Source organism: Lissotriton helveticus, chromosome 1_1 (genome assembly GCF_964261635.1).
Source record: "Lissotriton helveticus chromosome 1_1, aLisHel1.1, whole genome shotgun sequence".
In the NCBI taxonomy this organism is placed as follows: domain Eukaryota; kingdom Metazoa; phylum Chordata; class Amphibia; order Caudata; family Salamandridae; genus Lissotriton; species Lissotriton helveticus.
The window spans coordinates 1,501,577,346-1,501,602,105 of NC_136057.1; the positions used below are offsets into that span (position 1 = coordinate 1,501,577,346).

A 24,760-nucleotide genomic window follows, 5' to 3' on the forward strand; every position below is an offset into this window, starting at 1 on the left:
GGTTGCTTATATTCCAGTTCGAGAAGGACCTGGCCTCGGCACCGGCACTTAATTGTGGACACTGGCGATTGTGACAGTCTGCCACAAGGTGGCGCAGTCTAGCTAATTTAGAGATGACCACAACAACAGTCAACTGTTAATTCAATATTCATTAAAAATGACTATTACCTGCCGTCCAAGCCAATCGTATAGCTCTGGAGGACCTGGAATAGTCAGAATTGTCACATTTGTAGGAGTGTGTTGGTTAAAGGTTGTGTAATTGGCAGCATGAAAGGTGCAATGGCCTCCCTACAAGAGCCCTGGCACTTGTTTATTTACAAATTAGGCACTGGAGCTTGCTCATAACAGTTCTGTGCAGTCACATCCAGGGAGGCACTGGAGACAGGCTGTAGCTGTAGCACCCTTTGTCTGTGCAGAATAACCATTTAAAGATTTCCAGATGGAGTCGGGTGCCAGAGGGAGTCTAACGACCTGAGCAATCTGTAGGTAGAAGTAAGCATCAGAACAACATATAACTGCCATTAATGACAAGAATATTTAAGTACTTTTATCATTTTATTTTTGTTATAAAATATTGACACTTAAAAAACCGGAATACAGCTGTGTGTCACTGGCAGGAAGATTAGAAATGATGTTACATATGTACAGGATACAGATTGCATATTTGCAAATGTAAAAAAAGTGTCCACAAACATATTTGATAGATGCATTAGATATGTAGCGACAAATTAAGAAAATACATTACCAAAAGTAGTTTATTCTGAAAGTGTGTCACTCAAAAATACACAGCAATTAAAAAATATCATGAGCTTGCCCAGCTCACTCAAAAAAGGTGTACATTTACAGAAAAGCCCTTTGGTGAGAGCCCCATTATGAACGGTTAAATATTTTTGTCTTCTTGCTAATTCACCATTTTTTCATCTGCTTGCCCTTTTAAAGACAGTAATAATGTTTCCAAGTTTTGTAGTCTTCGGGATAACCAATCAGGTGCCGGGCTCATTTGCAGTAGTGGTTGCAGGGCCTTTAGAGCTCCCTCTGCTGCCTCTATTTCCAACTCTAATTGTCTGCTGTGTGGATGCTCATGGCGAACTCGATTCGCTGATGGCTGCAGGGAGAAATGCAGAAATATTCAGTGCCCAATCCTCTTACAAAATGTTATCAATGTACTGAGGGATAAAATCAATTTTCTACATTTATCTTAATCTTTTGTGTTAGCATGATGTATCTATATTCACATGTATATCATAATTTAGACTAATTAGTTATGTCAATCCAGGAACTCCTTTCCCGCTCTTGCATTATATTTCTTTCCACGGAGACCGAGAACCAAACAGACTCCATTTTGCCTGTACATGTATTAGACTCGAACGGTGGTCACGTGCCACCCTCCAGCAGCCGAGTAAGCCCTGTTAGTTGAGTTATATAGACAGTGGAATTCATACTATTCTTTCTTGTTCTGAGACCCAAGGTCGCATCTGGTTTCAGAGGTGATAAGCACATTCCTGGAGGCGCCGTACCCGAGCTCCAATGCACCGAGATGAAAGGGAGTTACCCCTCCTGACCCTCCCCAATAATAGCAGAAGCAGACTTCTAAATGAGCTTTGCCTGCCATATATGGTCTTTCCTTTAAGCTACTGTGCCTACCAGTATTTTTCCATGTACGGTGATCTCATGTAACACAATGAAAGTATATATGCCATGACTTGAGTGTGAATAGGCAGTCTTCTCCACGCACTGGCTGGGTGACGTCGGAGAGGCTCCTCTATAAAGTATTGATTGTTTAATAAACAATTGACTTTTCTTCACTGCCAACTGACTAATTATTTGGTAAGACGATAATTGGGGGCTATTGGTAGGTATAGCTCCATAGATTATTTTTGTAATACGTCAGTTGGCGACTCTGGTGGAACTCCGCGTTTGGGGTCGTCCTCCCGTAAATGGGGCAAGAAGGACAAGGAAAGGGGAGCTCTGGTCAAGGGGGTGGACTGACTAGCGATTCTGGCTGAATTCCGCTCTCGCAATCAGAGAGCCCCAGCTGCTAGTGACCCCTCGCCGGAGTCCTACGGGCATAACCCAGGAGCTGACCGTGTTGGTCTTCAGGAGTGGGCAGTGGAGAACATGCAATCATACCTGAGTGCACCAGGTTAGTGTATTGGTTTGGTGTCTGAGGATTACGCTGTTGAGCGGCATTTTGGAAACAGTTAACTGTATTTGGCAGGTGGTCGGTGTACCACGGAGAACTTTGGAGGTCTGACGGGGTGGCATTGAGTCTGCACGGGCAGATGCTCCACGGACTTGTTTGGTGAATAATAGAGGTTTTTGATCGGGCGCCTTGGTGAGGCACGTGTGGTGCTCACCCGGCCGGACTGTTCTCGGAAAGGCCTGTGGTTGCACCTGGGTAGCCTTTGGGACACATCTGAAGCGGCGCTAAGGCAGCGGGCTCAGTCAGAATAGTCCTGAAGGTGAACCAGGAAAACTACGGGATGGTCTGTAGGCCGGTCTGTGTTTAATTCCTGTCTGATGGTCTCTTGGTAGTCTCCGGACTGCCTGCTTCTGGTATCTGGTGGTTGGAAATCTACGAGTTCTCCACGAACGGGAGTCGACGGGCTCCGTTCTTTGATTGTTTGGTTCTGGCAAAGACATGTCAATGTAAAATATTGTATGTTTTGTTCGTCCTTTTTATGTGACAGACCCTGTTTGAGGAGAGATTGAGCATGAGTGAACATGGCCATGCTTGAGAGCTTGTGAGTGGGTGTATTGTTGATAAACAAAATGTTGTGTTTTAGTAAAATATGTTTTGGATGTTGTCGCCGCCGTAAGAGCGGACGATTGGATGAAAGCCAGCCTGCTCCCCAGAGGGCAGCCCAAATGTTGATATGTATGTAAAACATGGCCTTACGCTTATTTTGTTTAATAATTTATGGCACAAATATATAAAGGATAATGTAGAGTTGCAATGGCCCTTAACTGGATTGTTCGATAAAAAAAGATACAGTATTTACAGGATCGATTGTTCGCCAAAAGAAGCCGGTAGGCAATGTTCGATTTTTTAAAGCTGTGGCAGAAAGATGCAAAACGCCATCGCATAAGGGAAGAAAAACTACTCAAAGTTAAAAATGGCCAGACCATAACTCAGAAGGCTGTAGCATACGATAGAGAACAAACTGAGGAAAACGTTGAATGTATAGACAGGTAGTTTAGGTTACAGGCGGATAAAAGTTACACAGCTCGAACCGAGCCGTAAGATGAAATTGAGGACCTATTAGATGTACGTCCTCCGCCTCCTTATGCTCGGCAACGAGTATACCCCGCAATACCACTTATAATGGCCCCCGCCTCATCCGCCCCACAAGCTACGGCCCCGGCTGTTACTACGGCTCAACCCCTCCGGGGCCAACTTTCACTCCCGTTTCCCCAGTACCAGCCACAGCTACATTATTGACTGGCCGCCTATCACCTCCCTCTATGTCCTCTGTAACATTAGCTTCACCGGCTTCGGCTTGGCCTTCTTTGTCGGCCACGTCGACACCCGCAATGATTGATTCGACCCCCTCCCATGCTTCAGGGACTCTGCACGTCCAACGGTGGTATACCCTCCCTACAGTAGGCTCCAGGGAGAAACAGATGGTGATAGATCAAGCATCCCAATGGGTGCAGAACGCCATCTATACAATTACAGATATATGGGGGACCATGAAGGATTACGAACCAGTTATGCAGCAATATGCTTTAGAAACATGGCCAATTGTTTAATTTCCATATGGGAACAATGTTTTGCAGATGGGAGAGCCCCACAGGTCCTATATGACATTGTGGACCAGGCACATAAATTTTAATTAGGATTAGAAGATGTATATCGGTATCTGGTAACTATAATGAAGTATCGGGAAAGGCTGTTCATTAAATGCCCAAATTGGGACTCCCAGAATCCCATGCGGGAAGTTCATCCCATTTACCATCCCAAAATCCCTGAGGTCAGGGACAATGGCAATCAAATCATTCAAGCTCGCGTTGAAGCACGGTTCCAAGAGTAATGGGTTTATACCCCTTGGAAAAGAAGTGAGGTTCTTTCCCTGAAGTCCCAGCTACTTGACCCTCGGAAAAATCCCACTGCTTATTATAAGGAACTCACTGAGGCCGCTTTATCGGCCGTGATGACCTTAGCTGATATAGAATTATTTTTTGGGTTACTGGTCCCTGTCGATGTATGGCGACAGGTGCACGACCATCCTCACGTTAACGAGTTAGGAGGAACTTGGGATCAAATTAAAGATTGGGACAAGGATCGGAAACCCGGAGATAAACCTAAACCGGAAATTGTAGCTTTGCCGGGTCGGATCATTACATATATGCATTCATTAATCCCACCCCATAAGGTGGATAGGGATAAATTAACCGCCTGCAAACAGAAGAAGGACGAGAGTGTGTCTGATTTCTTTACTCGATTTGAGGGGGTATTTATTGATTTTAGTGGACAAGATTTGTCAGTGGAAGGTGGGATAAGATTATTCGTTAATCGTTTTGTGACTAATCTGTTGCCCGAAATATCTGCCAGGCTCCAGGCAGCAGAAAGTACTTGGACCACTTCTAGTCCTTCTGTTATTTTGAGTTTGACCCAATATTATGAACATAGGGAAAATGAGAGTAAAGATAAATTGACAAAAAGACGAAGGATCTTAAGACTCGATTGTTATTACAGCAAGTAGCCAGAGGACGGGGTAGAGACGCAGTGGGAAGAGGATTTGTTCCAAGAGGGGTGGGAGTAGGACGGGGAGGAGGTCCAGCTGTTAATTTCGGAGCAAACCAATGTGCTTACTGTAAACAGGAAGGGCATTGGCGAGCTCAGTGCCTTTTCCTCTTAGCGCAAAATGGAGCCGTAAAAGGCAGAGGAAGAGGACGAGGAGGAATTGATCGGAGTGACATGAGAAGAGAAGAGGTGATACGAGGTGAGGTAGGGGGAAATTTTTGATAAGACAAAAGGGAGGCAATACTATAATGAAGATTATGGAACTGAAGGGCCAGATGGGTATTACTATGCATGGGACAGCCACGACAGAGCAGGGGCCAAGTGGCAGTACCCGTCGATCAGAGAGGGCCTTATGTTAAAGGATAATTAATGGGGACTGTTGAGGATTTTCTAGTAGACACAGGTGCAATGAATAGTTCGATTGCTCGTTCACTGGTCCCAGGGGCTGCTCTGTCCAGGCAAAATAATGCTTCGGGCGGGTTTTCTGGAATCCCTGTAGTAAGCCCCATTTCTAAGCCCCTCCCGCTTACCATAGGTCCAGTCACGGTGGATTCCCCATTTTTGTTGACGTCACATTGTGGGGAAAATGTATTGGGATTGGACCTGCTGAAGAAATTGCATGCAAAGATTTATTCTTCTCCTGATGGAGTGTATTTAACTATTCAATCGCGCGGTCAGCACACTCGGCAGAGTTTTGTGAAAAATTAACCCCTTCCTCCTGAGTTGGCTGTCATTCCATCTACATTGTGGGCAACTGGTGACACGGATGTTGGCCTTTTAAATATCCCGCCAGTCTCTATCACTTTAAAACCAAATGCTCGTCTGCCCCGTATTCCGCAGTACAAGATCTCACCGGTTGGTGAGAAGGCATTATTGACAATCATACAGGATTTAATCGACATGGGTGTAGTAGAAGAAACAGTTTCTAATACCTGTAATAGCCCTATATTACCGATTTTGAAAAAGGTCCATACAGGCAGTGGCCCTGATTATGCTGATACTTATCATTTCGTAATTGACCTGCGCAGAATTAATAAAGTAGTAGTACCTCAATATCCAGTGGTTTCAGATATCACAACAATTCTTACAATGATTCCCCCAACAGCTAAGTTTTTCTCCATTATAGACCTGAAGAATGCTTTCTTTAGCATTCCAATACACCCTGACAGCCGTCATATTTCCAGCTTCTCGTTATCTGGGCGCAGCTTTAGATTTTGTCGTGCTCCTCAGGGCTATACGGAGAGTCCTAGTATTTACAGTCAAGCTTTGAAAGTACTTTGAGACGAATTGACTTTGCCCCCAGGGAACGTCCTCTTGCAATATGTGGATGATTTATTAGTGGCATCAGACACTGAGGAAGGCTGTAAGGAAGCAACGGTTAAATGATTGTCGCAATTAGCAGCCAATGGTAATAAAGTGTCTGTTTCTAAGTTTCAATATTGTCGACAGGAGGTGACCTATCTCGGTCATCTACTGTCGAAAGAGGGGAGGAAACTAACTCCTGAACGCATGTCTACTATTTTTAACATGGCTGTTCCTCGTACTCATTGTGATGTTCGTGCATTTCTTGGCATAACCTCTTACTGTCGCCAGTGGATTCCTAACTTTTCTCTTCTTACTAAACCTCTTTTGTACCTAACCAGTAAGGATGTGCATGAACCTTGACTTTGGACTGATGAATGTCAGAAGGCTTTACATTCCTTGAAAAACGCTCTTTGTTCTGCGCCTGTTCTGGGAACTCCTGACTACCGAAAGCCTTTTGTGCTTTATGTACACGAGGTGGAAGGTTGTTTGCTTTCTGTGTTAACACAAGGATTTTGTGGTAAGCAATGGCCTTGTGCTTATTTTTCTGCAGTATTAGATTATGTTGCCAGAGCACTTCCTAGCTGTTTTAGGACTACTGCCACGGTGGCGGTGGCTATCCGACAGTCGGAAGGACTCATTTTAAATTCTGACCTCACAGTGATGGTACCGCACGCTGTGGATACCCTCTTGAATAAAACTAAGACTCGGCACCTTACGAGTACCCGTCTTACTGGATATGAATTGACTTTATTCACTCCCCATATTACTATCAAATGGTGTGCTACCTTGAATCAGGCCACGTTACTACCCCTCCCTTCGGACGAGTCAAACAATGACATACATGATTGTATATTTCGGACTGAGGAAGAAACGAAGGGACGGGTGGATCTCACAGACACGCCCCTATCTGACCCCCAAGGGGAGTTGTATGTGGATGGCTCCTGTTTCAAGTTACCAGATGGCACAACGACAGCTGCGTATGCAATCACCACTCTTCGCACCGTAGTTGAGGCTTCTCGAGTTCCCTATCATTCCGCTCAAGCAGCTGAGTTGATAGCACTATTGCAAGTCTGCGAGTTAAGTGAGGGATTGAGGGTGAACATTTACACTGATAGCCAGATCGCCTTTGGCGTGGCTCCTAGTTTTGGAAACTTGTGGGCAGAAAGGGGGTTTCTCACCTCACATGGCCAATGAATACAACATGGCCCTTTAATCTTAAGGTTGTTAACTGCTTTGACACTGCCCCGAAAGGTAGAAATTGTGAAATGTAGTGCACACAAGGCAATAGTGGATACTGTGGGAGAAGGGAATGCTTTTGCTAGATCTAAAGTGTCTCCCATGTATGTAAATTCGGCTAGATGGGTTGAGGAATCTGATATGTTTGATAACACCATGGAAAGCGTCTGAGAAATACAGAAAGAAGCTACCCCTGCTGAACTGTCTTGTTGGGAAAATGAGGTGGGGAGGTTGGATGACAATGGTTGTTGGATTGACTTAAGTGAGAAACAAAGGTGGATACTTCCCAATGCATTTGTTAATGCTGTAGTAATTATGGCTCATGGAACAGCGCATGTTGGAGCAAAGGGCATTTGTGCTTTGTTAGACCCAGTTTAGAATAACCCTAATATTGCCAAAACTGCAACTCATTTAGTTCAGCATTGCATGGTTTGCGTAAGACATAATCCAGGAGGGCGGGAATCTGTTCTTGGTGAAAACTTTGTACCCCCGTCCTTACCTTTTGAAGTACTTCAGATGGATTATATTCAGTTCGAAAGAGTGAATAATTTCAAGTACGTTTTGGTGGTGGTTTGCGCTTTCAGCAAATGGGTAGAAGCCTACCCCACCAAAGAAAACACCGCTCAAGCGACATCCAAAGCCCTGATTAAGGAGTTTATCCCTAGATACGGATTACCTAGAGTGATTTGGTCTGATAACGGGGGGCACTTTAATGCAGAGCTTATCAAGCACATCGGTAATGGATTACACACAAGACAGAAATGTCATGCTGCTCTGCATCCTCAGTCTGCAGGGTTGGTTGAAAAGTATAATGGGAGTTTGAAATTGAAAATGGCCAAAATTCAGGAAAGCACCGGGTAAAAGTGGCCTGACGCCTTGCCTTTAGCTTTAATGTCCTTGCGGGTTAACCCTCATTCCCAATCAGGACTGTCACCATATGAGGTGATTTTTGGACGGCCAGCTAATGTTTGGGGCATTCCACGACCAAGAAATTTTCTAGAGATTGATTATCCAATGATGACAGATTACCTGGATGCTTTGACTAAAAACCTTCGTTCTATCCATCAATAGGTGTCAGATACGCTACAGCCCCTGCCGGAGGGTCCCGGACATCGTTTGGAACCCGGCCAATGGGTGATGGTGAGAAATTAGTAGCGGAAATCTAGTCTAGAGCCCAGGTGGACCGAACCAGTCCAAATTCTACTGGCTACTCGGACAGCGGTGAAGGTGAATGGTCGGAAACATTGGATCCATGTTTCCCATCTGAAGAAAGTACATTTCCCGCTGCAATTTGATCAACCAAATCCGGAAGGAATTTTGACCCAGGAGAGTGAGAGGGTTCCTTGTGTTGTTCCTTTTTCTGACGCCCAGGAAATTGAGAAAAGGCAAGAGGAAGGAGCATCGGGCACGAGAGGGGTCTCATCATCTACAGTGAAAGTGGCCCCAGAATTAGTTGCCCCTATTGTTGCACAAGGAGTTCATGTTCAATCAGGCATCACAAATGCCACTTCATCTGTTTTGTTTGCCGACCAGGAGTTACCTGGTCATGTTCGCTAAAACCTGCGGTCCAGAAAACAACACGGTACCCCCGACGAACACGGCAGGAGATAGGGAGAGACCTGAGTACTAGGGTATTGCTAGATTAGTTCGGGGGTACTGAGCGAGACACTGGACTGAACACGTTGAGAACTGGAATATTTTTTGCTCTGTTTAGAAAGAAAGACTAAGAAGCTGAAGAGGGGCCCAGGTTGCAACTGTATGTAAAATCATTGCAAGGATCTGTTTTCTTTTTGATGAATGATAGGAGCCTGCCTGTGAGGCTCTAGACGGACACAGGAAAGAAGTACCCTCTGGCAGGTTGTACTGCGTCCCTTAGTGTAGTTTGGACTTTTAGTTAAAATGTATTCCTTTGGTCGTTTTATTCCTTAAGAGGAACGCCCCCTTGCTCCTCGACATATGCCTACTTATGTCTTATTTTCTTCTTGGACAACACGTGTGAAAGTCGCTTTTGTGATCACCATGGCAGCACTTTATATCATAATAATGAGTGTATTTTTATATTTAGAATTTCATCATCCTATGCTTACTGTGTTAGGAACTTCCACTCCACCGACTGAGCATTACTTTCTTACTTTGGCCCTTCATAAAGAAAGGCATCGCCAGACTTATGTTAAAAATGTATTTGTATAAATGTTACATCAACCGCATAGTGCTACCAATACGACCAATTGTTGGGTTTGTGGCCTATTGCCCTCAGTAATGCATAGACATGATCTTTTTATTTCGTTGCCTTTATCTTATTTGGGAAGTTGTGAGGCCTGGTTTAAATTGTTGTCGATGATGTACCTACATTATACAGTAGATTTATCTCGATACTCTGAACGTGATTATGAAATGATCCTGGCCTACATAGAGGTGCACCAGGATTTTGACCCACAGGGTAATAACGGGGAAGGATCGCTTGACCCACATGCCTGCATGAATTTATATACAGAATATGAAAATGTTACATGGTTAAAAAGCGAAATTCTTGACTTTGCAGAATTTAATTTTACTCAGCATTTTCAGCAATTTCAGGATCGAAATGTTACTGATGACAAAGCTATCCCAGTGCCTATATTAAATAGTACCTCTGCATTCTGTGTACAGGGAACTGGGCACATTTCAGTGGGAGACAGCCGTTGTAATTATACTTATTGACTACGTACTTTTAGTAGCCCTCCATTGTTAACACCTCCAAATGTTTATTTCGTGTGTGGCGAGAATGCCTACACATGGCTTCCCCAGGGATGGACAGGTCATTGTTATTTGTCCTTTCTGTATCCACCTGTCTATATAGCACCCTCCAATTATCATAAAGATCATCGGTTAGATGGACAAAGTTTGCCTGTAATACGAGATAAACGGGAATTGGATACATCTGAGATAGATCAGACTGATACTCCTGAATAGCACTTTATCGACTTTGGCAAGGGCGTATTTCCTATTTGGGGGCCCATCATCACTAGTAAAGAAGTAAGGCGCCTATCTAGGGTAGTTGAGAGAGTTATAAATACCATGGCTGGTATATTAACTAATCTGACTGTAGAGCTTCAGGCTACAAGACTTGTTTCTCTTCAAAATCGTATGGTGCTAGACATTTTCTTAGCAGATCGAGGAAGAGCTTGCCGCGTGATCGGCAGCTCCTGTTGCGTGTATATCCCTGACTCCGCCCCCTCTGTTCATTTGGCTATTCAAAAACTGCATCGTTTAGCTTCTGAAATGCATGCAGACACTGGTACCTGGTCCCTTTCTGGATGGTTTTGGAGTTTATTGTCTACCTGGGGTTGGAAGATTCTGATGGTAATAACTGGCATAGCAGGTGTCATCTTTGCCTGTTGTCTCTGCAAACACTGTGGACCTGCCTGTTGTTCTTAATGTGCATCAAAATTAACTTCCTCTGTGACAGAGCCATCCCCAACTAAAGTCAAAGCCTAAATGGTCCAACTAGAAATACAAGAGATGATGCAGATTGACAAGGGTATTTTTGAGGACAGACTTTCTTGATTAGCTACATCATGCTAAAAGGGTGGTTCTGAGGGATAAAATCGATTTTCTACATTTATCTTAATCTTTTGTGATAGCATGATGTATCTATATTCACATGTATATCATAATTTAGACTAATTAGTTATTTCAATGCAGGAACTCCTTTCCCGCTCTTGCATTATATTTCTTTGCACGCAGACCGAGAACCAAACAGACTCCATTTTGCCTGTACATGTATTAGACTCGAACAGTGGTCACATGCCACCCTCCAGCAGCCAAGTAAGCCCTGTTAGTTGAGTTATATAGACAGCTGAATTCATACTATTCTTTCTTGTTCTGAGACCCAAGGTCGCATCTGGTTTCAGAGGTGATGAGCACATTCCCGGAGGCGCCGTACCCGTGCTCCCAGGCACCGAGACGAAAGGGAGTCACCCCTCCTGACCCTTCCCAATAATAGCAGAAGCAGACTTCTAAATGAGCTTTGCCTGCCATATATGGTCTTTCCTTTAAGCTACTGTGCCTACCAGTATTTTTCCATGTACGGTGATCTCATGTAACACAATGAAAGTATATATGCCATGACTTGAGTGTGAATAGGCCGTCTTCTCCACGTACTGGCTGGGTGACGTCAGAGAGGCTCCTCTATAGAGTATTGATTGTTTAATAAACAATTTACTTTTCTTCACTGCCAACTGACTGATTATTGGGGGCTATTGGTAGGTATAGCTCCATAGATTATGTTTGTAATACGTCAGTACCAAAGAGGATAAAAACTTCAAACAAGTCTAATGATTAGTCTTTAATTAACAAGCTTCTCAAATGCAAGGTCAGTCTGTGCTACCCAGTATACAACAATGCTCACTAGACTTAATAAGGAGCTAGTATTAGCACATAAATATAAACTACAATGGACAGAGTACAGTGGTATGGTGCTGCCTTTTTATAAAACATAAAACAATGGAATATATTGAATAATATGAGAAGGAAATTCTTAGTCATCTTGGAGTTTAGTCACCTAAGAGAGACACAAGTCTGCAGGCTGGCTGCATTCATGAAGCCACAAACAGGCAACATTCACATATAAATATGAAAATTAAAGACTACACTAGTAAAGTATGTTCTGCCAAGCATGGCAAGGTCAACTGGAATTGGAATAAGTGATGATTTGTTAAATTACCGCAAACAAAAGTAGTAATCATCCAAATTGCCAGTAAAAGAAAATACTGCAAGACTGTTTTATAAAATAGTAATTTAGCTCTATCAACTAACACATCAACTGCAGACCTGCAGGTCATAAATTGATCCCAAGAGAACCACTCAGCTTCTCGTTCTTTTTTTAAGTTGATAAACTTGTTAACTAATTGCAATTCTTCATCACTGATTTCTTTAACATTAGAATATCTGTGCCTATGTGCAGGATCAAGAAAACACTTGATTATGAAGATGATTTTTTTTCCAAACCTTATGCCCATTTGAAAAATCTTTTTACGGCCTAATCGAATCAACAACTATTTTAAAAATAATCAGGCTGTTCACAAAAGTCACCTACACTTTTTAGTCATTTGCATGTGTAATTTACTCTTACACTTTTGATCAAATGTATTACTTTTGGCTATTCACAAAATCTCAGTGTAAAGTTAAAAAAGGGGGTGGGGTCTAATTTATGAGTGTAACTTACTACTGCCTAAAAAGGAACCGTAGTTAGGTCCAGCACCACACATGGCCAACCACCGATACTGCAAGACCCCCATCATTAAAAATAATGGAGATGGGACTTAAAATTAACTCTACAGCAAATAATGTTAGATTAAATTACATTATTTAAAAAGCATTAAAATATACAGAAATATAATTTATTGTTTAAAAAAAATCTAAAAAAAACTTTAGGTCTTTTTTTAATTGAAACTTCAGAAAAATATTTTTGAATTTAATTTGATATTTTGAAGTTTTAATTCAAAATCAAAATGAAGTTAATACTATAGCTTTTTTATTTTTCTACATTAAAAATAAATATATAAACATGTAACAAATAATATTTCACCTACAAATAATGTTACAAACTTATTATGAGGTTCAATCAAGATTTAAAAAAATCCCTATACTTTATAATAGGGATATCGCCACTCCAAAAATCTCATTATGGTGATTATTAGAACTGGGGCTCTCTAGTTGGTAATGGTTTGCACCTTTGTTTAAATAGGGAGCCTTGCTTCTAGTCAGAGTAAGCGGGCTACACTCCTAAAATAACCCCTGCTGAACACTGTGGTAGCTTGGCAAGAGCTGGAAGGCTCATCTCAGAGGCAGTGTGTAAAGCATTTGTGAACACATACCGTAACACTACAGATGGACAAAACACAGGTTTTATAAAAATAAGTATTCTTTATATAGACTTAACACAAGACCCAAACAACAAAAATCCACAATACAGTATCAAGAAAATGACTTTTAGATGGTAGAAATAGCTTAGTTCAAAAACGATGGTAAATGCGACATGTATCTCACAAAGTACCTTTGGATGCGTCACGCAAGATAAACAAAAAGGTTTGCAGGGAGAACGATGCACAAGTTACTTACCTTCGGTAACAATATATCTGTAAGAAACAGTAGTTAGTGTAGATTCCTTACCTTAGAATATCCTCAGGCATCAGACTGGATCCGGAAAGTTTGGCGTAGCTGTCCCCCTGCGCGTCGGTAGGCGTCGTCTGCGGCTGCGCGTCCGTCGTCTGCATCGTGATCGCCGGGATGATGTCATCGGAGTACTAAGACGCCACCCTCGAACGCTGACGTCAGTTCTTGCACATAGCTTTCCGCGTCAGGAACGCAGAGCCATGCCAGAGACGGTCACTGGTGCCATACAAAAACTAGGGCCCTCAACGGGAGATACCTTAACCCTAGATATCTGTTCGCAGAACGGGGAGGATGGGTGGGGGGTAAGGAATCTAACACTAACTACTATTTCTTACAGATATATCGTTACCGAAGGTAACTAACTTGTGCATCTGAAAGAAACAGGTTAGTGTTAAATTCCTTACCTTAGAATAGATACCCCAGCAATACCAACCCCGGTGGTGGGTCTGCGAACCAAGATCACACCAGAAAGTACTTGAGTATGGAAGGGCCAAAAAAGCCATCTTTCCGGACTTGGCTGTCCAAACAGTAGTGCCTAGCAAACGTGTGAAGTGAGGCCCACATAGCTGCCTGACAGATGTCCTGCAAGGGGACTCCCCGACCCAGGGCAGTAGTAGCCGCCGTGGCCCGAGTGGAATGGGCCCTCAGCACAACAGGAGTCTCCTTTTTCGTCAAGGAGTAGCAAACCTTGATGCATAAAACGACCCACGAGAGATGGTCCGCTTGTTCATCGCCCGTTCCTTCTTAGCGCCAACGTAACCAACAAAAAGCTGGTTGTATACCCGGAACTGGCGTGTGCGATCTAGATAGAAGGAGAGCACACGTTTCGGGTCCAGGCGGTGGAGCTTCTCTTCCTCTTTTGAGGGATGAGGAGGCGGAAAGAAAGTGGGCAAGGTGATGGACTGCCCGATGTGAAATGCTGTGACTACCTTGTGCAGGAAAGAAGGACGAGCCCTCAGAGCAACCTTGTCCGGATGGACAGAGAGGAAAGGAGGCTTAGAAGACAGAGCCTGGAGCTCACTCACTCTCCTGGCAGAGGTGATGGCAACCAGGAATGCAGTTTTAAGAGTCAGAAGACGAAGAGGGCAATTGTGAAGTGGCTCGAAAGGAGCGTACATCAAAAAGGTTAGAACAAGGTTCAAGTCCCACTGAGGCATCACGAAAGGAACAGGAGTGAACATGTGTGTGATGCCGTTCAAGAATCTATTTACAACAGCTGGCTTGAAAAGAGAAGGCTGATAAGGAAGCCTCAAGAAGGCTGACATGGCAGAGAGGTAGCCCTCGATAGTGCCCAAGGCAGAGCCTTGCTGGGCAAGAGTAAGAAGGAAGAGGAGAACCTCTGAAAGAGGGCAGAAAGTGGATCTACAGCCTATGCTGTGCACCATGCCACAAATTTGTTCCACCTGCAGGCGTATACCAATTTTGTGGAGGGATGCCTGGCTGCCAGAATCACATCACAGACTTCAGGAGGCAAGTCAAATCGCCTCAACTGTCGCCGCTCAATCTCCACGCATGTATGTGGAGACTGGAGAGGTTCGGGTGGAGGACCGTCCCCTTGTGATGCGACAGAAGGTCCTCCTGTAGAGGCAGACAAATCGGGGAATCGACTGACATGCTGAGTAGCTCGGGATACCAGTATCTTCGTGCCCAGTCCGGAGCCACAAGTATGACTTGGGCCCGGTCTCGTCTGATCTTCTTCAGCACTCTGGGCAGAAGTGGTATAGGCAGAAAGGCGTACAACAGACCGCAGCTCCACTCGCGATGAAAAGCGTCTCCGAGCGAGTGCCACCTTGGAAATTCCAACGCGCAGAACTGATGACATTGCGCGTTCTCTTTTGTGGTGAATAGATCTAACCAAGGCTCTCCCCACTGCTGAAAGAGACCTTGCGCCACGTCCGAGTTCAGACGCCATTCGTGATCCATCATGCACCAACGGCTGAGTTTGTCCGCCCTGGCGTTCAGGGAACCTGCCAGGTGTTCAACCACCAGGGTGACGCCCTGGTGTTCCAGCCATGTCCAGAGGCGCAGAGCCTCCTGACAAAGGGTCCACGACCCCACCCCACCCTGTTTGTTGCAGTACCACATGGCGGTGGTGTTGTCCGTGAACACCTGCACTACACTTCCCCGGACAGAGGGAAGGAATGCCTTCAGTGCAAGTCGGATCGCCCACAGCCGAGACTCTGCTGGAGACCAGAGGCCTCTGATCTCCGCCTCTCCCATGTGGCCCCCCCATCCTAGGAGTGAAGCATCTGTCACTACTACGTGCTCCGATTGGGGTAGGGATAGGGATCTGCCGCTGACCCAATCGCGGTCCGTGAGCCACCACTGCAGCTGTCTCGCAGTGCCCTCCGAGATCAGGACCTGAACAGACAGATTGCCCTGATGCTGTCCTCACTGAAACTTTAGGTCCCACTGCAGAGCCCGCATCCGCCACCTGGTGTGATGCACCAGTAGGATGCAGGAGGCCATCAGCCCCAGCGTCAACCTGACCGAGACCCGGGATAAAGGCTGAAAAATCAGAATCAGAGCCTGAATATCCCGAACCCGCTGCTCGGGGGGATAAACCCGAAACTGCGCTGAGTCCAGAACCGCTCCGATGAAGAGGAGCTTTTGAGAGGGGCACAGGTACGACTTCGGCATGTTGATGGAGTACCCCTCAGCAGGTGCAGGAGGTCGGCCATAGTCTGGAGGTCAGAGACGACTGTCTGGGGCGAGCCCGCCTTTAACAACCAGTCGTCGAGATAGGGGACTGGAACCCCTGATCTGCGCAGATGAGCTGCGACCACCGCCATCACTTTCGTTATCACCCGAGGGGCGCTGGTAAGGCCGAAGGGGAGCACGGTTAACTGAAAGTGCTTGTGGCCTACCGTGAACCGCAGGTAGCGCCGGTGGGCCGGCAGGACGGGGATGTGGAAATAAGCGTCCTGCAAGTCCAACGCCACCATCCAGTCTCCAGGACAGCTAAAACCTGAGCCAATGTCAGCATCTTGAACTTTTCCTTCCGGAGGAAGCCGTTGACGCTCCGGAGGTCCAAGATAGGGTGTAGGCCTCCTTTGCCCTTATTGGGAACCAGAAAGTAGTGGGAATAACAACCACACCCTACTTCTGCCCCAGGAACGCGTTTGATGGCCCCCTTGGCCAAGAGGGCCGTAACTTCCTCTTGCAGAAGTTGCAAGTGATCCCCCGACAGGTGGTGGTACTGCAGTGGCATGGTTGGAGAGGTCGCCTCGAAGGGGAGGGAGTAGCCCCTTCGGACGATTTGCAGCACCCACCTGTCCGATGTGATGGTACGCCAGTGGAGTAGGTGATGGCGAACCCTGCCCCCAACTGGCGTCGAATGGGCCTGAAAGCACAGACTAGGAGGGCTTTGAGGCGGATGCTGCGGGTGGATGTGGACTGGCCTTGCCGTTGTCCCCTAGCACCGCCATGGCGGTTACCCCGTTCGCCGCCGTGCTGAGGTTAGTTTTGCCGCTTGTAGCTAAACGAACATGTGGGGGCACCCCTTCCTTGGCCACAAAAGGGGCGAAAGGCAGAAGTTTGCTGGCGCTGGCCCGACAAGCCCAAGGACTTGCCCGTAGCCCTGGAGTCCTTGAAGCGCTCAAGCACACTATCTGCTTTGTCGCCAAAAAGGAGACGGCCATCAAAAGGCATGTCCATGAGCGTGGCCTGGACATCAGCCGAAAATTGGCGGACCAGAGCCGGGCGTGGCGACGAACCGCTACTCTCGTTGAAATAGCTCTACCCAAGCGAGTCCGTGATATCCAGTGCACATCGTATGGAATAACGCGCTGCATTCCGCCCTTCCGCAAGGGCTTGGGCGACCTTCACCTGGGCCTCCTCCGGGCACTGCAGCAGCACGTCCGCAACCGTATCCAACAGGGAGTGGGTGTAACGACTGCAGCAGCACATCCGCAACCGTATCCCACAGGGAGTGGGTGTAACGGCCCAAAAGGCAAACGGTGTTGACAGACCGCAGCCCCAAACTCAGTAAGAAGAACAGTTTTTTACCAAACTAATCATACCTTTTGGATTCCCGATCTAGTGGTGTGGTCGGGAATGCGGTCTGGAAAGTTGAGGCCTGGATAACCAGACTCTCAAGGGTGGGTTGGGTGGACAGAAAGCAGCGGTTGCCAGGAGCCTGGCGGTGGCGTCGGGCCACGTTCCGATCCACAGGAAGGCCTGTAGAGGGTTTGGACCAGGTACTCATCAGAACGTTGGTGAGGGCTTCGTTAAATGGCAGTAGAGGCTCCGAGGAGCTTGCCTGTGGTTTGAGCACCTCAGTGAGGAGGTTAGTCCTCACGCGCGCGACTGGGAGCTCAAAAGCCAAGGCCTTGGCTGCCCTCGTCAACACCACGCTGTAAGCAGCTCCCTCCTCCGTAGCCATGGAAGGAGGAGAGACGAAGCCAGTGGCAGGCGAAGTGTCTAGACCACTGGCCTCCCCCAGCTCATCTGCCCAGTCCTGACTCAACTGCAGTGCCAGAGGGTCCTCAGACCCCTCCCAGTCCTCCCCGTCATCCATGTCCTGAAATACAGGCAAAAATGATGGAGCCGGGTCATAGGTGAATTGCTCATCCATCGACGTCGGAGACGGCGCCGAGAGGCGCCTCTCTGACTCCGGACCCCGACCGAAACCTGGCGCAGCGTCGTCCGAAGACAGTGCCGGGAGCGTCACCCTAGGGGTCGACGCCACCGGAGGACTCGTGAGGTTGACTGGTGACAACCTGGATCCAGGCCTGGATCCTGTGGGGCCCTGCGGCGTCGGGACCGAAGTCGGCGACGGCGCTGGAGCCAAAGCACCCGACGGCACCGGGGCCGAAGCCGCCAGCCGTTAGGGCCCCCAGTCCATTCCGCGGGGCTTGAAGGCGCCTCAACAGAGTCCGACGGAGGGAAGTGAGTCCTCATGGCCATGAGGAAGTCACGTATCTCCTCCGGCATCGCGTACAGGCCAGGGACCGGCGGGTGTGAAACTGCACACAGCGCCTGTGGCTCCGGCGGAGCCGTGTGGGCGGTGTCGCCCGAACCACCGGGCCACTTCGCGCGAGCGTCGAGGGGAGTCAGAAGAGTGATGACGCCTCTTCGATTTCTTTTTCGACCTCGACTTACCCAAGGACTTGGAGCCCGACGAGTGATGGTGACTCGACGAACGTCGATGACTGCGGCTCCGAGACCGGTCCCTCGACTTCCTCCTTGACCAGGACCTTGAGCGGCGCGGAGCCGACTCCCGGAGCTCGAGCAGCTTACGGTACCGCTCCCGTGTAGCCTTCGACGTCAAGGCCCGGCAGTCGGGGCACGACTTGTCATCATGGTCGGCCCGAGGCAGTAAAGGCACCAATGGTGGAGGTTGGTCACCAACATCAGTCGGTGACAGGCGTCACAGGGCTTAAACCCGGGTATCCCTAACGGCACCGGAGTCGAGTTCGACTCGAAAAGTGATCAAAAGAGATCAAAAAGTTAGTCAAAAATTGACTGGAGTACTGCTCTTCCCGGATCTGCTCTTGCTGGTGTGGAAAAAGAAGAACCGACGTCAGCGCGCGAGGGCGGCGTCTAAGTACTCCGACGACTTCATGCCGGTGATCACGACGCCGACGACGGACGCGGAGCCACAGACAACGCCTACCGACGCACAGGGGTACTGCTACGCAAAACTTTTCAAATCCAGTCTGACGCCTGAGGATATTCTAAGGTAATGAATCTAACACTAACCTGTTCCTTTCAGATGCATCGATTCTTTGATTGTTCCTGAGTGCTTGCGCAAAGCAGGCAATGTGTCTGTTCCTTACCGGAGAGGAGGTGATGCGACGATCTTGTGGTGCAGCCCAGTTGCAATGCGAAAAGATTGCGTCCCATTGCAACGATCCTGTGCAATGCGCCAAGAAGGCGTCTTTGATGCGATGCAACATCGTGAAGGCGATGCGTGCACACCCGACGTCCGTGCTGCGAACTCTGTAACTTTGGAGCTGCAACACACTTCTCCGGTGATGCGACAGGCGATCCTTGCGGTGGTGGCACGCTTCTCCGGTGATGCGACAGGCGATCCTTGCGGTGGTGGCACGCTTCTCCAGTGATGCGTCAACAAACTGCTGCAACAGAGACACGCTTCTCCGGTGATGCGACGGCGACCCTTGCGGTGGCGACACGTGTCTCCGATGATGCGACGGCAACAGCTGCGGATGAGACACGCTTCTCGTTGAGTCGCGCTTCCAACAACACGCAGGCTTCTGCAGACAGAATTCCCAGCAAGGAAATTCAGGGGGGAGCTGGTGGTGAAGTCGTGTATCCCTGAGACTTTAGCAGGAGGCAAGCATAGTTCAAGCCCTTGGAGATTCTTCTTCAAGATGATGAAAGTTTCAATAAAAGTCTTTCTCCTTTCCTTGGCAATAAATAAATTACTGCAGGCCAACCCCAGAAAATAACAACAAAGAAAGGTACGCAGTTCTCTAAGGGTGGTGTACTCTGAGATAACAAACTAAACTAATAGGGCCCAGGTAACAAATCAAGAAGGGACAGTTGAAAGGGGGAAGGGGATCCTCCCTTTTGGGACTTAAAACCCTCACACACCCAGCAAGCTAGGTGTCATGCTTCATCATATGGGATTTTGCTCCTCGTCTAGCTGGTGCTGCAATGCCTGACGGGCACCCAGATGGGGCTCTTTGTCGGAGATCTTCTGTCCCTGCCAGTTGGTGCATGTGGGTATGAGGGCCTAGCGCGAAATGGTGTAGATGTGTGTAAGTGATAGTGATGTAAAATTTAAAAAAGGTTAGATAATCCACAATGTATTTTATTGGCATGGTTATTTACCTTAATAAAAACAGTATGGAGAGGTAAACTTCCTGGTTCAATGATCCAGGACAGTGTGCTCTACCAAGTGGTCAATTACTGGTCGGGCGACATGTTTCATGCTCTAGTTCATAAGGATACAGCGCAATTCATCAGGACCTAAACAATAATAAAGGTGCACTATCTACACAGTGTGGATGGTGAAACGTATACCTACTCCACAAGGGGTCGAATGGTAGGCTGGTGGTCCTACCACTTCTTAGTGGAACCTGGGAAAGGAAAAACATAGTAAGATTGAGCGTAGGGCGGAGAGCCAAACAACCTAATGAATAGCAGTACACTCAGAGAAACACATCTCGGGGAGGGGAGAGTAACAGGAGTTCCCTATTAAACGTTGGCGTAAAACATTGCTAGTCAGCATAGTTAAAAACAAGGCACATAAAAGGTTGCAACAGAACAAACAGGTTTTCAAAAATGTGAGAAGTTGGCCTGATATATGATGTTTCCAATTCTGGAACCACCTTGTATCAGTCCAAATGTCCCCTTATGGTGTCTGGTTGTAAGTCAACCTTATAGACAAGCTATCTTAATGGTAGCATAGACTAAGCAGCCTTAAAGGCTTAACTCAAGAGGTCGTGTTAAGCGAGCTGTTTTACCAAGTACAATCCTGTAATATCAAATGAAAGGACACCACACAAGTATATATTATAAAAATATATGTATTTATTACTAAAAACAATCCCCAGTATTCTTTATGAACAAAGGGGCACAAGCGTTAAATCAAAAGCACAGTATAACATACAAAGTTGCACAATTATGGATGAGGGCGAGGGGCCACTCAGACCATATACTAAAAAAATGGTACAAGAGATACCAATCGAACAGTGGTTAGGCCTAGGGCCTAGGGAATCGCTGGGAGCAGTCGGGACAAGCAATGCTGAAGTCGGGAAAAGCCCGCGGGATTCGGGTGCAGTGCTGAAAGCACAAGCATGCATCAATGTTAAGTCAATGGTGCATAAAAGTTAAACAAATAGAGTTTAAGGACACTTCCGCTGAACCTAGGAAGACAAAACTTTAGATACAGACCCTAGAGGTGTGTACCAGTGTGGGAACACCGGCGTTGCAATGTTACCTCACCCACAGGAAGCGGGTGCATAGGGTCGAAGTTGAGTCGGGTTTCGTCACGCAGGTTCTTGGTGCTTGGAGCTGAAGAGGCTGCAGGCGAGGTGAAAGAGAAGTGTCCGGTGGGATCCAAGGGTGGACCCAAGTCGAGAAGTACCTGAAAGCAGAGGGGACAGAGTCTGGGTCACTCAGCAGTGACCAGGGTGGAACCAGGACGGAACCAGGCAATGTCGGGCGCAATCAGGTGGTTGTCGAGGTGGTTGTCGAGGAGCTTCTCTCCGCTGCCACGTGGGCTCTGGGTCATCTGAGACGTCCAGGAGCGGGTCACGATCTGTCCCACGAAGGCTCTCACCGTCGGCGCTGTCGGCTTCAAGATTGGAGCAAACAACACTTGGCAAGAGCAATCCACGCGGAACTGGAAGATTGCTTCTCACTCGGACCAGGAGGGTCAGAGCGGGGGCTCCTTTTCAGGGGAGCTGGTGTAAGTCTGGAGCAACCAGAATCACAAATTGTATTTCGGTTTTTGTCGGCACAGGGGCCACAAGCCAGCTGGCAAGTGACCGGGCCAACGCGTTGAGCCAAAGGTAGCAGAAGGGCCCCACGCAGCACTCGTTGAGTGTAGAGGGGTGAGCTTCGGTGCAAGAGTGGCTCAGGGCTAGGGCTTCTCAAAGCCCGGTGTACAGCTTCGAGGGTCACTCGTGTGCTTCACGGTCAGCGTCTCGTGGTCTTTTCAAGATGGCGTGCCCCACGCTTCAGGTCGCCTCCACAGGTCTCAGCTCTGCAGGGACTGTGGATCGGGCTGTAAGAAGGCAGGCAAGCTTGATCTCGTCGATCTCTGTCACTCGAGTTCCGGCGGGAACTGCAACAAAGCAGACGTCGAGGGCTGGATGGTGCCTGTTTGCACAGGGTGGTCACTCCTTGACCACAAGGGAGATTCTTCAGTCTTCTACGTCGAGTAGGATGTCGAAGGGTCCAGAGTTTCGCTTCTTATGTTTCATCAGGATAATCTGAAGTGCATTGGCACTGCTCCCATTCTTATACCAATCTAGGGGGCTGGATTACCTGCTAGGTCCCCTCCTATGGGTGGGACCCAGGAAGTGGGTAGATACACCCCCTTCCTTTGATCCAGGCCGCGCTGGCACGAGGGCTGGAGTGCCCCAGAACCGGTTTGGCCGGATTATGCAAGGGGCAGCCTTGTGCGCCCCCAGCACTGTCTGGTTTCTTTCAAACCTCCCTGCTACAATCCACTATCTCCTGTCTGGGGGGGTGTGACACCTCCCTGCGACAGGAAACCCTTTGTCCAGGCCCCCTTGGCTGAGTTTCGGTCAGCTGCAAGGGGTCAGACCTGTGTCTGTGGCAGAAGCATCCATTTTATGGATCTGAGGCTCTTTTAAAATTAACCGCATTTCAGTAAAGTAACATGTCTTCTCCCTCTAGAGGGGTGGAATGCTATCCCCGTCGCCAGGACTGGCGAGGGGATAGTATTCCAAATCGTATGACACCTTACACGACATGTTTTGATAAAGCCAAACCAGAGTTGCTATATAACCGCGAGGATTATAAGGCACTTAAGAGTATATGGTATGGCATTATCCTGAAACAGCTTAGGGATTTGTTCCCGACAGCTGCAGACAGGCTCAGCTCATGCTAGAGCTCATCTCACATTAAACCACGAACTCTGCCTCCAGGATTGATGAGGCCTTCCATAGGAGTGGCTCACAGGTTTATATGTGTCCAGATATAGGTTTAGATATAGGTATACTATATCTAAGTAAGAGGTGATTACACCACCTTACCCCAGCTGAGTGATCAGCCAGTTGTGTCAATTTAAGAACCAGCCAGGGGTGGCAAAAGTTATCCTGCAGCCCCTGGTAGGCCTTGGTGGCACCTATGCCCTGAGCACCTATAGTGCATGGTACAGGGGCTGACAAGGAGTCCATTTCCAATTGTGGTATGTACCTAGGGTACATGGAATCCATTTTACAGAGAGAGCAGATAGCCTGGGGCCCTGATTAGCAGGGAACCAGGCCAACTAAGTCAAAAACCAGCTAAACACAAGGCAAAAAATCTGGGGTAACCATAGTCAGGTAGCCACCTTCCTACATAACCCCCCCAAACGAAAGGAGATAAGGCTATCCTTGGCCAGGTAAGCCTATATTGCCTGAGTGGCCATATAAGGAAGTACCTGCACTAGCATGGGTACCCCCTGTCTCATGGTCCACTAAGCAGTCCCTCACCCTTGGGGTATTAGAGGGTCTCCACCATAGGGAATCACTACCTTGGGTGTGTTTATGCAAAGTTAAAGGCTGGTTTGGATATGGAGTATTGAAGTGAGGCTCCACTAATTTAGGGCTCAGCTTCCTCCAATTATCTTCCACCATGTGTGCCTTTCTTTCTTCAACTGAGTTGCACTGTGCTCTCAGGGTCAACCTCTGGCTACCTAAAGCTGGAGGCTGGGTCCCTCTGTTTGGCTTGCTGGAGGGACAGTTCATGTTTGGGCCCTTTGGGTCCCAGGTTTGGCTGTGCCCAACAGAATCCATCTGTGGGAGGTCCCTAACTACTTTTAAGGGGGCTCCCTCAGGAGTTTTTAAAGTTTTCACCTCACTAGGGCTACTAGTTTTGGTGCCCCTAATCTGTTGATGGGGGTGCTTTATTTGACAGGGGGCCCTCTGGGGCTCACTGTCCTTCTTGTCCTCTGCAGCCCTGGGCTGACTAAGACAAGGTAGAGAGGGGCAGGTTACCTGCTCCAGACTGGGTCCCACCTGAGAAGGGTCCACTGACATCAGAGGCTCTGTCAGGCTAGGCCCAACCACCTCTGGGGCAGTTCCTTCATCAGGGGTAAGATCAGTTCCCTGAGGAGGCTGATCCTGTCCTAGTGTCTGGTGAGGGGAAGATTTCTCTTCCTCCTCCATGCTCTCAGTTTGTGTGGAGTTATCCACCATTTCAGGCTTCACAACACACATATCAGTTTGAGTTTGGGCTGTGGCCATCACAGCCCCACCAACCTTTTCAGGAGGGGACTCAGTTTGGGTTTCTGCTGTTATCATAACAGCTTTGCTATTCTGTTCAGGAAGAGCTTCTGCTAAAGATGGGGCAGAGAGTTGCTCAGCCCTACCAACCTTTTCAGGAAGGACATCTTGAATTGGGGCTGTAGCCATTACAGCCCCGCTAACCTTTCCATTGGAATTTACCATTCTAGAATGGGTTTCCTGTTCAACCTCAGCCCAGGCTGAGATTTCCAAATCATTACCAAGTAGGCAGTCTACAGGCAAGTTTGGTGACACTGCCACTCTCTTTGGGCCAGTGACACCTCCCCAGCTGAGACTTACTACTGCCATGGGATGATTTGTTTGGATTCCATCAATGTTTGTTACCTGGTATGTGGCACCTGGTAAAAGTTGCTTAGAGGGGACTATA

At 47.6% G+C, this 24,760-nt stretch overlaps 1 protein-coding gene across 6 annotated transcripts in view; it reads right to left on the bottom strand.

Annotated features, from left to right (window-relative positions):
* Nucleotides 1-542: 542 nt before the first annotated feature.
* FIRRM (FIGNL1 interacting regulator of recombination and mitosis) overlaps nt 543-24,760 on the bottom strand; it is a 3,243,174-nt gene continuing 3,218,956 nt past the window's right edge. For all 6 annotated transcript variants that reach the window (XM_078686707.1, XM_078686742.1, XM_078686714.1 and 3 more), the window contains one exon: nt 543-1,105. In XM_078686707.1, coding sequence (XP_078542833.1) covers nt 902-1,105 — 204 coding nt within the window. In that variant the 3' untranslated portion in view covers nt 543-901. The remainder of the gene's footprint in view (nt 1,106-24,760) is intronic.